General features: G+C 46.1%; 2 protein-coding genes across 3 annotated transcripts in view; one reads left to right on the forward strand and one right to left on the reverse strand.

Annotated features, from left to right (window-relative positions):
• The window catches only part of AFG3L2 (AFG3 like matrix AAA peptidase subunit 2), a 47,348-nt gene extending 45,256 nt beyond the window's left edge, over positions 1-2,092 (forward strand). For both annotated transcript variants that reach the window (XM_059409159.1, XM_059409160.1), the window contains one exon: positions 1,259-2,092. In XM_059409159.1, the coding sequence (XP_059265142.1) occupies positions 1,259-1,501 (243 nt within the window). In that variant the 3' untranslated portion in view covers positions 1,502-2,092. The remainder of the gene's footprint in view (positions 1-1,258) is intronic.
• A 2,480-nt stretch (positions 2,093-4,572) lies between these two features.
• TUBB6 (tubulin beta 6 class V) overlaps positions 4,573-15,734 on the reverse strand; it is a 17,626-nt gene continuing 6,464 nt past the window's right edge. Inside the window, exon 4 of the mRNA XM_059409161.1 lies at positions 4,573-6,064. Within this exon, the coding sequence (XP_059265144.1) occupies positions 5,001-6,064 (1,064 nt within the window). The 3' untranslated portion in view covers positions 4,573-5,000. The remainder of the gene's footprint in view (positions 6,065-15,734) is intronic.

The following is a 15,734-nucleotide window of genomic DNA, read 5'->3' on the forward strand; positions in this document are numbered from 1 at the left end:
CCCTCCTCTCCCTCTGCCACCCCCACCACTTTCTCGCTCTCTAAAATAAATAAAATCTTTAAAAATTAAACTGCATTTGATATATCGGGTTAAATAAAATATTGGGTTAAATTAAATAATATATTATTGCTGTATAAATGGTTACCCACAACTGTGTAGTAGGCATATTGAGATTTGATGGTGGTCTGAAAGACAACCTGGTTATGTTTTTAAAAGTTTTTATCTCAGAGATAAAGACAAAAATATATATGGATAAAATATGACAGCTGAGATTTTCTTCAGAGTAATCTAGGAGGTAGAGGAGACAAAAACAGCTCTAAGTTGGGGACTGTCGCTAGTGGCTACACAGGGATTTGTTACCCATTTTCTGCTTTTGTGCATATTTGCAGTAGTCCGTAGTAAGGGTTTTAAAAACTGACAAAACAGCATAAAATTGTTCTATTATTTGGTATCTTTAAGAAATGGCATCTAGCATAAAAGTGCAGATAAGTCAGATTTCTAAGTAAGGAGTTACCTTAGGAAGTACATCTGTTTTATGAGGTCAGTTGATATTTTAACCCACTTTGCTATTTTTTGTAGCAGTCAGATGCTCTGATAACCATTGTCCTGCCCCCGACACCCTCACTCACCTCCATACACACAGCTGGTCAGGTGTCCCGGTGACCTGTTAAGATGTGTACTGTCAATTTGTGGTTTAAGCATAGAAATGACTAGAACTTCAAGATTCATGTTTTCATATAAACCTTCTTGGCTTCCTTTTGTATCTCTGCCCTTGTCTTTATTTTTCCCAACTAACTTTTTAAATTTCTTGCTTACCTGTTTTTCCCCTTTCCCCTAACTTGCTCTCTCAGCCACTTTTGTAAGTGTATAATGTATCCTTCCAGAACTTTTCTTATGTACATATAAGCACATAAAATACTTCTCTCCTTGTAAAGGCAAATGTAGCATACCATAAAAGGTGTGCATCTTGCTTTCCTAACTGAATATGCCTCTCCAAGCCCTATCTAGAACAGATTCTTCATTACAGGTGCATAATTGTTCATTGGGTCACTGTATGAAAATGCATTTAGCCCCTCACTGGTGGACATTTGTTTTTCCAGTATTTCGTGTATTTTACTCTAAAATCATGGGACCTTGTCTGTATCTTTTTCAATGATCTTAAATCCTGTTTTGGGGCGGGGTTAGCTAAAAATAAATCATTAGCTTTGCAAATACTTTACTAAGTTACTGTGTTTAATGGGAATTATTCATGTTTCAGGTTGCTCTTCTATTATTAGAAAAAGAAGTGTTAGATAAGAATGATATGGTTGAACTTTTGGGCCCCAGACCATTTGCAGAAAAATCTACCTATGAAGAATTTGTAGAAGGCACTGGCAGCTTGGATGAGGACACTTCGCTTCCAGAGGGCCTTAAAGACTGGAACAAAGAGCGGGAAAAGGAGAAAGAGGAGCCCCGGGATGAGAAAGTTGCCAACCAGATCCGAGAAGTGAGACCATTTTAGCTTGTGCCTTTGTCAAGGTCGACTCTGGCTCTCTCACAGGAATAAGGACACTGTGGGGTTGATCGTAACCATCTGCTGACCTGGTTGAGATGGTGGGAAAAAGGGGTCCTTAGCCCTCAGTCTCTGAAGTCACAGCCTGGGTGGCAGGGTGACTTTCTGAAGGCCCAGGAGAATGTGTCCCAAGCCCTCCAGGCTCTCGTACAGTGGCTGGGAGCATGGAGAGGGCACCCAGCACCGCTCCCTCCGCCATCCGTGGTGCCAGCTGGTGTGTGTTGGGCATCGACCGACCACCGTGGAGGCTTGCCAGTGTGGAAGAGGTGTGTTTTTCTCTTTCCATCACACTCTTCATTCCTGTTTCCCTTCAGAGTTTCCCTCTGTGGATGAGCTGTGAAATTACATTGGAGTCCTGATAAGAATATTTTAATTTGACTTAATACTTAAAAGATTGAATCCAGATCACATGTTGCTGTTTTAATGGAATGGTTTTCTACAGAGAGCTGTAACATATCTACAAATATGAATGTATTATGTAAATATGGCTTCTTTACATCAAAAATAAAGTGTACTGTACTTTTTTCCTTCTGAACTCAACAGCGGGTCACTGTTTCGTGCTTGGGATGTTTTCTTTTAGAAAACCTAATGGAAAGGAATCAAGTATTCTAACTTTGGAGAGAGGAATCCTTTAAAACCTTGGTCCTGCTGGTTCTTACCAGCTCTCCCAAGAGGCTTGGTAATTTCCAGAGTCCTACATTCTGGAATGATGAACTCTGGACATAAAGTACATTGAAAAAATTTAAAAAGTACATTGATAAGAAGTCAGTGCAACAATCTGTGGCAACGGCATCTGTTTAGAGCCTCACGAGGCCGGGTTGGTCCTGCTGTCTGGGTCTGGATGTCAGTGTGGTATCAGAGCAGGTCCGGCAGGCTGTCCCACGCCGTCCTGTTGGATCGCGGTTACTTCAGCTTGCCTCATGTGTTCTTGATGCAGTTAAGTATGTTTTGGGAGCAACAACTTCTCAGCCTTCAGACACAGAAACAGGTGGCGCCCCAGGGCAGCACGAGACCAATGGGGAGGACGGTGGCATTGGCAGGCTGCTCTGTGCCAGGACAGCTCCGGGTGGCCCAGAGCAGCCAAGCTCACCGCACCACCGCACCGTCTGCAGACGCCAGCAGCTCAGTGTTCCGGGCGCACGGGAGCCCACCTCTGCTCACACTGCAGTCGCCCAGTGCCTCTGCCCAGTGACCTGCAGATGTGACAGATTTACTGCCTCCCTTCCTCAGAGGATGTCTGTGGGAGGTGATTCAGTGAAGAATTGTCTGGAGACGGTTAGGATTCACCTGACCATCAGGGTGTCAGCATGCTGTTCCCCACAGAACCCGGAGACGAGGAGACTACTTCCTCGTGCGGAGGTCTGGTAGGCCTTGGCTGTGAGGCCTCCTGAGTGGAATGACGCAGGATGTGCCACATGAGTCAGGTTTGATTTAGTGAGAAAAGGGACAAAGCCATGCATGAGATGGTTGGTCAGATGCTAACTCATCTGCATTTCGAATCCAAGCTTGCGGAGTCTTCAGAAGGCAACCAGAATGGCCTGGAAGAACTACCACCGCCACCCTCGGACTTTGTGATCTGCACAAGGAGGCCCGCAGCACTGTGGTGAGCAAGACCCATGTTGGTTCCCATGTGGAGCCTGACTCACACCAGGGGCTCACAGCACGCATCTTTTCTCTCTGCCAAGGTCAGTCACACCTGGCCTATTTCCAGGGTAGATGTGGTTAGTAAGATACTTAAGATTTCTACAGAAATGGGGCCTGTTTTCACCACAGTTCAAGTCACGCTGCCATGTTTAGTGAGTCCCTTTCTGTGTGCCCAAGGTTGGGGCTTAGCCCAGTATAGTTAGTTATTGGGTGTAAGCCACGGCATCACAGAGCTCAGGCCTGCTGTCAGGTGGGGGAGCTAGGTTACACTGTGGGGTAAACCCCAGGCCAAAATGACTCCAAAGGACAGTCCTTTCTTTCTCACTCCTTGTTCAACAAAGGTCAGAGGGGGCTATGCTCAGCAGTTCTTGGGACCCAGACTGATGGAGAAATCTGTCAAGAGGCAGAATTGAGGGTTGAGCACTATCATTTAGACCTTTCCACCTGAAAGAGACGTGCTACTCACATTCTCTTGGCCAAACCAAAGTCATGTCCACGGCTAACTTAAAGGGGCAGAAAGGAGAAATAAACCAGAAACTGGTGAACAGCAATGTCTGCTAATTACTAATAGGACTAGCCTGGTCATGTACTGTGGAGTTTGGCTTTACAAGACCTTACAGAAGTTGTGTCAAGTTACCGAAACTGTAAAGTGGTGATCTGTTATATAGAAAATAGCCCTCATGGGGTGCCTGGGTGGCTCAGTGGGTTAAGCCACTGCCTTCGGCTCGGGTCATGATCCCGGGGTCTTGGGATCGAGTCCCGCATGGGGCTCTCTGCTCAGCAGGGGGCCTGCTTCCCTTCATCTCTCTCTGCCTGCCTCTCTGACTGCTTGTGATCTCTCTCTGTCAAATAATTAAATTTAAAAAACCTTTAAAAAAGAAAAGAAAAGAAAATAGCCCTCAGCCTCCACCCTGAACCCGAGCACTTCTGAAGGAAGCACACAGCTCCCCGAGCCGGCCCTGCCAGGTTCCCCCTCACCCACCAAGAGCTTGCATGTCCCCCTGGCTCTGGCTGGAAGCCTGGAGGCCATTTTCTGTAGTTCCTCTGACAAATCTTAGCCCAACTGTTGGGGAAGTCTGGGACTAACTAGCCCAGGAGGTCGTGACCCGGGAAGATGAAAAATTCTGTGGGAGGGCTAAGTGTTAGTAGTTGCAAAAGGGGACTACGGGCTTTTATTTACATGTGTGCTACTCAGATGCTCAGGAAAATTCTGGCCGCCACCCGTAAGGTCTGCAGTTCAAGGAAAACCTTTCCCCTGAGCTCATTCACTGAGTGGCAGGAGCAGTTCCCCCCAGAAAGAGACAAGGAACCCAAATAACCATTATTTAACAACACAAAACAAATCTTTCAGGGAAACAGGCTGGAAGAGGCAAAGGAACGGTTTTAGTGTTTTATTATGAATAGGCTGTTGTAAAGTTCCATATTGCATTTTCAGTATAAGGCAACACTGCACAGCTTCAGGTTTCATCACAATGGATGAAAAACACTGTTTCTAACTTCCTTGCTAATTCTCAGCATGGTTGAACACTTGACAGAAGGTGAGGTCAATTCACTGCTCCCTCTGTTGATGGCCTCTTCATCTTTTCAAGTCCTCCAGTAGAAAATTGGGTAGGGCTGCCGATTCTCTGCTATTCCGATGTACTTTCTTGGTTCCAGATGACTGATGGTGCAATTTTGTTGCATTGGTGAGAGGCCTATGCCCACATATTTAGAGCAGAGCACCACGGGTGGCCATCAGGGTCACGATGCTCCAGAGTTAAAGAAACATCATCTGATTTGCGGTACGTTAGACTGGGATGCGCCTCTATTCGTTGATCTCCTCCTCATCGTCCTCGAAAGCTTCCTCGCCATCGTTGGCCGTGGCTTCTTGATACTGCTGGTACTCGGACACCAGGTCGTTCATGTTGCTCTCTGCTTCTGTGAACTCCATCTCGTCCATGCCCTCACCGGTGAACCAGTGCAGGAAGGCCTTGCGCCGGAACATGGCGGAGAACTGCTCGGAGATGCGCTTGAACAGCTCCTGGATGGCGGTGCTGTTGCCGATGAAGGTGGAGGCCATCTTGAGGCCGCGTGGCGGGATGTCGCACACGGCCACCTTGACGTTGTTGGGGATCCACTCGACGAAGTAGCTGCTGTTCTTGTTCTGGATGGCCAGCATCTGCTCGTCCACCTCCTTCATGGACATGGGGCCCCGGAAGACGGTGGCCACGGTCAGGTAGCGGCCGTGGCGCGGGTCGCAGGCGGCCATCATGTTCTTGGCGTCGAACATCTGCTGGGTGAGCTCGGGCACCGTGAGCGCGCGGTACTGCTGGCTGCCGCGGGCGGTGAGCGGCGCGAAGCCGGGCATGAAGAAGTGCAGGCGCGGGAAGGGCACCATGTTCACGGCCAGCTTGCGCAGGTCGGCGTTGAGCTGGCCCGGGAAGCGCAGAGAGGTGGTGACGCCGCTCATGGTGGCCGACACCAGGTGGTTGAGGTCTCCGTAGGTGGGGGTGGTCAGCTTCAGGGTGCGGAAGCAGATGTCGTACAGGGCCTCGTTGTCGATGCAGTATGTCTCGTCCGTGTTCTCCACCAGCTGGTGCACCGACAGCGTGGCGTTGTAGGGCTCCACCACCGTGTCCGACACCTTGGGCGAGGGCATGACGCTGAAGGTGTTCATGATGCGGTCGGGGTACTCCTCGCGGATCTTGCTGATGAGCAGCGTGCCCATCCCAGACCCCGTGCCCCCGCCCAGCGAGTGCGTGAGCTGGAAGCCCTGCAGGCAGTCGCAGTGCTCACACTCCTTCCTCACCACGTCGAGCACCGAATCCACCAGCTCAGCCCCTTCCGTGTAGTGGCCCTTTGCCCAGTTGTTGCCGGCGCCTGTTTGTCCTGGGACAAAGCACAAGAGAGGGGCACACGATTTCAGTAGGTCTGCACAGGGTCGGGTGGAGAGGGGGAGCTCAATCCTATTCATGCTTATAAGAGGGTGATGAAAACAAACACATCTTTCAGCCCCAAACAACTGGATGGGAAGCAGCCCTGGAAACAGCCTGAGTTGGCTCATTCTTCTCTTTTGCTTCACGGAGAAATCAAAAAGCTTTGCCACCAGGACTTACTGAATGTTGCCTCTTATATGCAGAGGAACTTGTTTTAATCCAATAGACTTGGAAAGAGTTGGGGAAATGGAAATATTAATTCCAATACAATTTTGCCAATGTAATTTTTAAAAGATTTTATTTATTTATTTGACAGAGAGCACAGGCAGGGGACCAGCAGGCAGAAGAGGGAGAGGGAGACACGAAGCTCCATCCCATGACCCTGGGATCATGACCTGAGCTGAAGGCAGATGCTTAACAAACTGAGCCACCCAGGCACCTCCACCAATGTGATTTTTCATTTAAATGTTTTAAATAATTTTTACTGGAGGGCACCTGGGTGGCTCAGTGGGTTAAGCCGCTGCCTTCGGCTCAGGTCATGATCTCAGGGTCCTGGGATCGAGTCCCGCGTCAGGCTCTCTGCTCAGCAGGGAGCCTGCTTCCTCCTCTCTCTCTCTCTGCCTGCCTCTCTGCCTACTTGTGATCTCTATCTGTCAAATAAATAAAATCTTTTAAAAATAAATAAATAAATAAATAAATAAATAAATAAATAAATAAATTTTTACTGGAAAGAATTTTTAGGTTGAAGCTTAGCTTATCCCTGTTATAAAAAAATGTAAGCCATATACTCTAATTGGCAAAGACAGTCCTAACCATCAGAGCAATCCTCCAAACTGGACTTTCTTTAAAAAAAAAAAAAAAAGAAGAAGAAGATTGCATTTATTTATTTGACAGAGAGCGAGCGCACAAGCAGGGGGAGCAGCAGATGGAGAGGGAGAAGCAGACTCTCCGCTGAGCAGGGAGCCCAATGTCGGGCTCTATCCTAGGACCCTGGGATCAAGACCCAAGCAGACGGCAGACTCTGCCAACAGAGCCACCCAGGTGCCCCTGGGCTTTCTGTCAGAAAAACATGACTTTTTCAATCCAAATGTATATGTTAATACACATTTCAAGGATTATTAGAAACATCACTTAGAACTACATTCTAGAGCACACTGTAGAGTAAATGATGAAAAGCAGTGAAGTTAACGCCCAGTGCTGACCTCCTCAAGCTCATGATGAACATGGTCCCTTTCCCCCACCTCCATGCCTGGCTTTGCCCCTCTGACACTGAGTGATGACACCTGCCAGGAGCGGCCCTGCGCTACATCAGGTAAGACAAGCAAATGGGAGGCATTTGTGCACTTCGGGCTGGGGCCCTCTTACTGAGCTCTGCTGCTGGTCCCCTTCTGGATTCTGCCGTGGACTGTGGGTGTGGCCTTACACAAGGGCCTATTTTTGGAGGAACGGGTCTTATCTCAAATATCCTTGAGTCATCTACAGCATTTATCAGTGCTAAGCACTGTGGGTGTTAAGTGGAAATCTGTAAAATAAGAAAAACCACCAAAATCCTGTGGTTCTTCAGTAAGGTTAAAATGTTCACTACCAGTACTTGTATTGCATACAAAGGGATACGCTCCTTAAAGATCTATAGAAGTCCTTACAAATGAATAAGGAAAATAGTAACTTTTGGAAAAATGGGTAAAGGATATCAACGGTTTACAGGGAAGGAAATGCAAACAACTTCAATATTTGATGCATTCCTTATAAGAGAAACGCACATTAAAACAAGGAGATTCAATTTCACCCCTGTGAAACCGACAGAGCAAAAAGCTGGCAAACCCTGTTGGCGAGAGCTGGGGAAAGGCCCCTCCATACACTGGGGCTGTGGGGAAGGCATAACACAAGGACCAGCTTCTCTGGAGAACAGTTTAGCGTATCTTTGAAAATTAGTCCCCTTAAGCTCAGCAATTTCACTTCTAGAAATTTGCCTAGACAGGTGTATGTGCACAGGTGGAAAATGGCATGCAGAGAAATACACGCTGAGGAGCAGTTTGTAATCATAATAAAGAAAAAAGGAAACAGGGCACCTGGGTGGCACAGTGGGTTGAGCCTCTGCCTTCGGCTCAGGTCATGATCTCAGGGTCCTGGGATCAAGCCCACATCGGGCTCTCTGCCCCGCAGGGAGCCTGCTTCCTCCTCTCTCTCTCTACTTGCTTCTCTGCCTACTTGTGATCTCTCTCTGTCAAGTAAATAAAAGCTTTAAAAAGAAAAAAAGGAAACAAACCTAAATCTCTTTTAACAGAGGATTGGTTGAATCCATGATGGTTTCTGTACACAAGAACACAGCAGCCATCAGCCCTAGCACTGAGATGGTAAGGTTTTCAAAGTATATTGCTAAGGGGGGAGAAAAACCCCAAATTTCTAAATGGTGTATGCAGTTGGCTGGCATTATATGCATGTTCAAGAATGACCACAGGAATCCTAGAGGGCTGTCTCTGGGAAGGAGCCTGGGTGGGCACCAACTTGGGGTTGGAATGAGACCACCTTTTCACTATACACTATTGTTCCCTCTGAGTCTCGGGCCAAGTGAATGTCTTGCCTAGCTAGGAAACTGAACGTTTTAACCCTTATTAAAACACTGAAAATGTTGGGACGCCTGGGTGGCTCAGTGGGTTAAGCCTCTGCCTTTGGCTCAGGTCATGATCTCAGGGTCCTGGGATCGAGCCCACATGGGGCTCTCTGCTCAGTGGGGAACCTGCTTCCTCCTCTCTCTGCCTGCCTCTCTGCCTACTTGTGGTCTCTGTCAAATAAAAAAACTTAAAATAGATTAAAGAGCTAAATGTATAAAAGTCTCAGAAGAAAACTTTGGGGTAGATTTGGTAATGTATTTTTAGATACAACCTCAAAAGCCTGAGCAACGGGAGAAAAAGAATAGATAAATTTGGACTTAAGCAAAATTAAAACCTTAATGCTTCAAAGCACACTATTAAGAGAGTTAAAAGACAACCTATGGAATGGTAGAAAATATTTACAAATCTTTTATCTGTCAAGAGTCTAATGTTCAGAGTATACAAAGAATTTTTATAATTCAACAATACAAAGACAAACAATACAATTTAAAAATGGGCTCGGGGTGCCTGTAGCTCATTGGGTTAAAGCCTCTGCTTTCGGCTCAGGTCATGATCCCAGGGTCCTGGGATCGAACCCCGCGTCGGGCTCTCTGCTCAGCGGGGAGCCTGCTTCCCCCCTCTCCTTCTGCCTGCCTCTCTGCCTGCTTGTGATCTCTCTCTCTGCCTGCCTCTCTGCCTGCTTGTGATCTCTCTCTCTTTCTGTGAAATAAATAAATAAAATCTTTAAAAAAAAAAACATGAAAAAGATTTATTCTTAAAAACAAACAAACAAAAACACTGAAAATGTATTTAAGAAATGAACTGTAGAAACACAGAGTGAACTTAGGGATAACCACGGCTGTCTCTGAAAGATGGGATGAGAGGATAGTTGGGTTTCAACATGACGTACGGCTTATAAAATGTTAACTCAGCAAACATGTCTCTGATGATAATCAAGAGAAAAAATATGAAAAGATACCTTTAAGGGAAGTTTTTTTTAAAATTTTTTAATTTTTTAAGATTTTATTTATTTATTTGACAGAGATCACAAGTAGGCAGAGAGGCAGGCAAAGAGAGAGAGAGAGAGAAAATGGAAGCAGGCTCCTGAGCAGAGAGCCCAATGCGGGACTCGATCCCAGGACCCCGAGATCATGACCCGAGCAGAAGGCAGAGGCTTAACCCACTGAGCCACCCAGGCGTCCCTAAGGGAAGTTTTTAAAATGTCAGTAAGTAGGGGCATTTCTCCAGGAGGATAGCCGCTCGGCAGAAAGGCACTGTGACAGTCGCAGGGGACATCCCAGTGACTTTGACGAACTTTTCAAAAAGCCACAAAGGGGTATGTGTGGCATGATCCCTTTTTCTGAAAGCCAAGTCAACTGCCTGCCTGTGTGTGTGCGCGTGTGTTTGCGCACAAATGCACGTGTACGTGGGAAGACGTGGGCACCATGTACAGCACTAGTTATGCCCAGGGAATAAGATCTCAGGGTCATCTGTGCAAGGGTTGAGGAGGTTCCATTTTTATACTCCATCCTCGCATGTTTGAAAAACACACGTGCCATTTTAACTTTACGATTCAAACAATAAACACATTTTAATATTCAATAGCAACATGTCCAGGAGAGCAGAAGTGCCCATCAGAATGAGACACAGCTGGCCCCTTGCTCAGCTGTGTTAGCCCCTCCTCCCAAGGGAGCTCAGCCTCTCACTCCTGTTGTCTTTGTCCCATCAGCTCAAAGATCCCAAGATGGGGCGCCTGGGTAGCTCAGTGGGTTAAAGCCTCTGCCTTCGGCTCAGGTCATGATCCCAGGACCTGGGATTGAGCCCCGCATTGGGCTTTCTGCTCAGCAGGGAGCCTGCTTCCTTCTCTCTCTCTGCCTGCCTCTCTGCCTACTTGTGATCTCTATCTGTCAAATAAATAAATAAAATCTTTAAAAAAAAAAAAATCCCAAGATGATGGGCATGGCGGCACCGTGGCTCCAGGAGGGGCCAGGCTGGGCAAGAGTAAGACCCTCTAGGCTTGCAGCACCCCACCCCCTGGAGGGCATTGGCCCCTTAGCCCTCTGGGTGGCCACTTCCTTGTCTAGGAGATGACTGTATTCTCTCTTATAAAGATTCGATTTTCCCCCAGCCCTATGGACTCGAATATGGCCATTGTCCTTCCTATGCCCCCCACTAACTTCTTTCTACCCCTCCCCACCCAACCCAGTGGAAGTGGCCCAGCCAAATGACCCAGAGGCATGGGGAGGAACAAGGCCAGGGCCAGCCTCGCATGCCGAGTTCAGTGTAGGCCTAGCACACCTTCACCAAGGTCAGAATGCAAGTGCAATTGTCAAAAAGAGGCAAAGAGAGGAGAGGGGCGCCTGGGTGGCTCAGTCAGTTAAGCGGCTGCCTTTGGCTCAGGTCATGATCCCAGGGTCCTGGGATGGAGCCCCGCATTGGGCATCCTGCTCTGCAGGAAGCCTGCTTCTCTCGCTCTTAGGCCCCCTGCTTGTATTCCCCCTCTTGCTGTGTCTCTGTCAAATAAATAATAAATTCTTTTAAAATAATAAATAAATAAATATTTATAAATAAAGTCTTTTAAATAAAGTCTTTAAAAAAAAAATGTGAATAGACTAGAGTAGAAACCAGCTACTGACAAGAAGGTAGCTTCGGCAGACGTGCAGCCACAGCAAGGCAAGCTGAACTTGACTCTTTTCCCCCGGCTCACACACGATCACTTGGCTTCCTATTTCAGCACGATTAACCATGAGGTTTTCTCTGCCTTTGACAAAAGGAAGAAGCTAGTGACTTCCGAAAATATTTTGCCACTGTCTCATAGCAACAGATGTTCCCAGTTAAATATTTGGGGGTCATGAGTTGAACACGTTCTGTAATGAGCTGTTGTGACATTAATCAGCGGCTCAGGCCCATAGAACACAAGGCTGCAATCTCCAAGCTTTGGCAGGCAGGTTGCAACAAGTCCCCAGGGTTTTCTCAGAATCCGGCCTCGGGTCTACTTCTTGCTCACACTGGGTAAGGGATTAAGTGCTCCCTGACCCCCTCTAGCCCCAAGTCTGCAAGGGAAAGTTAAATGTGCAAAAAGAGGCTTTCTGGAGCTCCATTTTCTCCCACAAAACTCTCTCCCACTGTCTCTGGGCACGACTGCTATAAACCAGCAATTCAACCAGCAGTTGGTTAAGAAAAAGATTTTGGTGTTTTTTTTTTTTTTTTAAGTATATTCATGTTCAAAATTTAAATGCAGATAACTTTCACTTTTAAAATTATATATTACTTCAAATCAGTGTTGTGTTTTTTTTTAAAAAACGCGTCAAACCATACCTAGAGATGGAATGACACTGGTTTACTGTGATTGACCAACTCCAAAACAGGGGGCTCGGAAGCTCCTGGGGGATGAACCACCTCCCAGGCAGTGCTGCCTCTTTTTTTTTTTTTTCTTTTCTTTTCTTTTTAGAGAATGACTTATACACAACTGTTTCCTCAAACGGTATACTGTGTTTATGCACTCTGGACACCTCCCCATTCCCTGTAACAAGCATGCTATTTTAACAAAATAAGTACATTCATTTAAACAATTCAGGGCTGTTAATTAAAAATAGTGTTGGCTTAAAAAAAAATTTTCTTTCAATAGTTTCCATTCCAATGTGGGGCTTGAAACTCACAACCCTGAGATCAAGAGTTGCATGCTCTCTCTACCAACTGTGCCAGCCAGGTGTCCCAGTGTTGGCTTTAAAAATTACCATTAAGGGGTGCCTGGGTGGCTTAGCCGTTAGGCATCTGCCTTTGCTCAGGTCATGATCCCAGGGTCCTAGGATCGAGCCCCATATTGGGCTCCCTGCCCAGCGGGGAGCCTGCTTCTCCCTCTCCCACTTCCCCTGCTTGTTTCCTCTCTCGCCATCTCTCTCAGTCATAAATAAAAAAAGATCTTTAAAAAAACAAGAAATAAAAACTACTATTAAAGCTATCTCACATCAGCACAATCTACCAAAATTTTAAAATATTCTGAATCAAAAATCGGGACGCATGTTCTAACAAAGAAGCAATCCTAAAGACAGTTTAAAAGCCTGATGTCATTTCTAACATTCTTGAAGGTTTACAAAAGCAGTGGATTCGATCATTAAATGGTCACTATGGGTCTGTGTCAATTTCTTCTTAATCTTTTTCGTCCCACTTACGGGCAGCTAGAAAGACGAGTCCAGACCTTTTTTAGTCTCTCTCATTTTCAGTTCAAATACATTAAACCAAAGGAAACTTCCACCATCACTGAAGCAGCTGCCATGAGAAATTAGCCTAGCACAACTCCAGTGGTTTGATCCAAATTCATAAGCCTCCTTTTTATTCATGCATATTTTTTGTTTCATGAAGACTCTTTAAAAAGTTCCACATGGGGTGCCTGGGTGGCTCAGTGGCTTAAGTGTCTGGCTTCGGCTCAGGTCATGACTCTGGGTTCCTGGGGTGGAGTCCTGACTCAGGTTCCTTGCTCAGTGGGGAGCCTGCCTCTCCCAGTCCCTCTGCTGCTCCCCGTGCTTGCATTCCTTCTCACTCTCTCTCAAATGAATAAGTAAAATATTTTTTTTAAAAAGCTGCACAGGGGGCGCCTGGGTGGCTCAGTGGGGTAAGCCTCTGCCTTCGGCTCAGGTCATGATCCCAGGGTCCTGGGATCAAGCCCTGCATTGGGCTCTGCTCCTCGGGGAGTCTGCTTCCTACTCTCTCTCTCTGCCTGCCTCTCTGAATACTTGTGATCTCTGTCTGTCAAATAAATAAATAAATAATCTTTAAAAAATAAAAATAAATAAAAATAAAAAATAAAAAAGCTGCACAGGTCCTCGGCTGCACAGGAGTGATGGCGGCTGAGGGAGGCCTGACCCGGAGCAGACATCAGGGCTGGGTGAGAGACAAGTGAGACGGGGAAGGCGCATGGCTTCCAGGGTCCTATCAGAAACCTTCTCCGGCAAGTGCACGGATAAGGCCTTGTCCATGCCGACATGTCTCCAGATGGACTGAACCGCATGTAAAAAGCTATGAAACAGACTTAATATCTATACGCCTGCCACCCATTGTAAAAAATAAAACCCTACAGGGTTCCCATGAAGCTTCAGTGTAACAAGTAGGAGTCTGAACCTCTTAAATTTAAACAATGTACAATTACGTAATGTTTTTCTATTCTCTCTCAAGAACCAATCAATAAGGGTGTGTGTGTGTGTTTCAGCTAACTGCCCCTCCCCATGGGGACAGGGTTCACTGAGTTGTATTTTTTTTTTTAATTTTATTTATTTATTTGACAGAGAGAAATCACAAGTAGATGGAGAGGCAGGCAGAGAGAGAGGGTGGGGGGGGGAAGCAGGCTCCCTGCTGAGCAGAGAGCCCGATGCGGGACTCGATCCCAGGACCCTGAGATCATGACCTGAGCCGAAGGCAGCGGCTTAACCCACTGAGCCACCCAGGCTCCCCTCACTGAGTTGTATTTTAATGACTGCGTCTTCAGGTTTCTCAATGTGTGAGTCCTATTTATGGGAGTGCAAGTTTCTCTTTTCTTATACTGACAATTTATACAGACTTGCCAAGTTCAGAGTTCTTCCATTTCCTCTAAAGTATTTCTTTTTTTTTCTTTTTTAAGATTTCATTTTTTTATTTGACAGACAGAGACCACAAGTAGGCAGAGAGACAGGCAGGCAGAGAGAGGAGGAAGCAGGCCCCCTGCTGAGCAGAGAGCCCGATGCGGGACTCGATCCCAGGACCCTGAGATCATGACCTGAGCCGAAGGCAGCGGCTTAACCCACTGAGCCACCCAGGTGCCCCTCCTCTAAAGTATTTCTTAAAGCATTGTCAATTATAGTGCCTCAGAGTCCCTCAGTTGATACGTTTCTTTAAAAGTTTAATTCCAGGTAAAAACTGTGCTCTCAACGCTGCTGGTGGTATTAATCCAAAGGAAAGATTACAGCAAAATGTATAATGGACCTAAATATGTTAACAGGCTCTGGCCCAGTAATTTCACTTTTGAGGATCTATTCTGTGATCTGAATTAGAAACCCAGACCAATTTATGTGAACCAAGATGGGAGCGTCTGGATTCTATGTTAGTACATTCTTTCTTTTTAATTAAGTAAGCTCTACACCCAAAGATCAAAAGTCGCACGCCCTGCGGAATGAGCCAGCCAGGCGTCCCTATATATTATATTCTTTCTTAGAGCAAAATCTGCTAAGAAATGACTCCCTGATTATTGGCCATTGTGAAGATTATAGATTTTAAAACTGTAATTAACATGGAATATGGCTTAAGTATAATACTCAGTGGGGAAAAAAAGATCTAAGTGATAGTGTTTACAAATAAGGAAAATCAGCAAACAGAAAAGTCAGAAAAATACCTCAATGCCAATGATGATTAGGTGATGATGATCACACAGAATAATGCTTTTACCCCAGTTCTTAATTTTTAATGAGATTTGTTGAAAAAAGCAGTGTAAAAATCAAATAACACAAATAATGTAAAACGAAGGGGGCTCTCCCTTTTTAAGAGTGGTATAGTCTCTTGGGCGCCTGGGTGGCTCAGTGGGTTAAGCCGCTGCCTTCAGCTCAGGTCATGATCTCGGGGTCCTGGGATCGAGTCCCGCATCGGGCTCTCTGCTCAGCAGGGAGCCTGCTTCCCTCTCTCTCTCTCTGCCTGCCTCTCCATCTACTTGTGATTTCTCTCTGTCAAATAAATAAATAAAATCTTTAAAAAAAAAAAAAAAAAAAAAGAGTGGTATAGTCTCTTTCATGACAGCCGCCAAGTCCTGGCCTTCCTATGTTGAATGTAATTGCCAGAAACCCAGAGCATAAATTAATTCTCAGCTGCAAATGAATTAATTCTCAGCTGCAAATGAATTAACTCTCAGTTCACTCTCTTTGAAACGGCCATGCTTGATGGCTGTCTTTACTGTACATTGTCTTAGATCCTTCCGAGAAGCGGGAAAGCCATGTGTTCCACATAGATCTCCACCATGTGTTCCACATAGATCTCCACCATGTGTTCCACATAGATCTCCACCATGTGTTC

The sequence above is a fragment of the Mustela nigripes genome, chromosome 8, assembly GCF_022355385.1.
Source record: "Mustela nigripes isolate SB6536 chromosome 8, MUSNIG.SB6536, whole genome shotgun sequence".
Classification (NCBI taxonomy): domain Eukaryota; kingdom Metazoa; phylum Chordata; class Mammalia; order Carnivora; family Mustelidae; genus Mustela; species Mustela nigripes.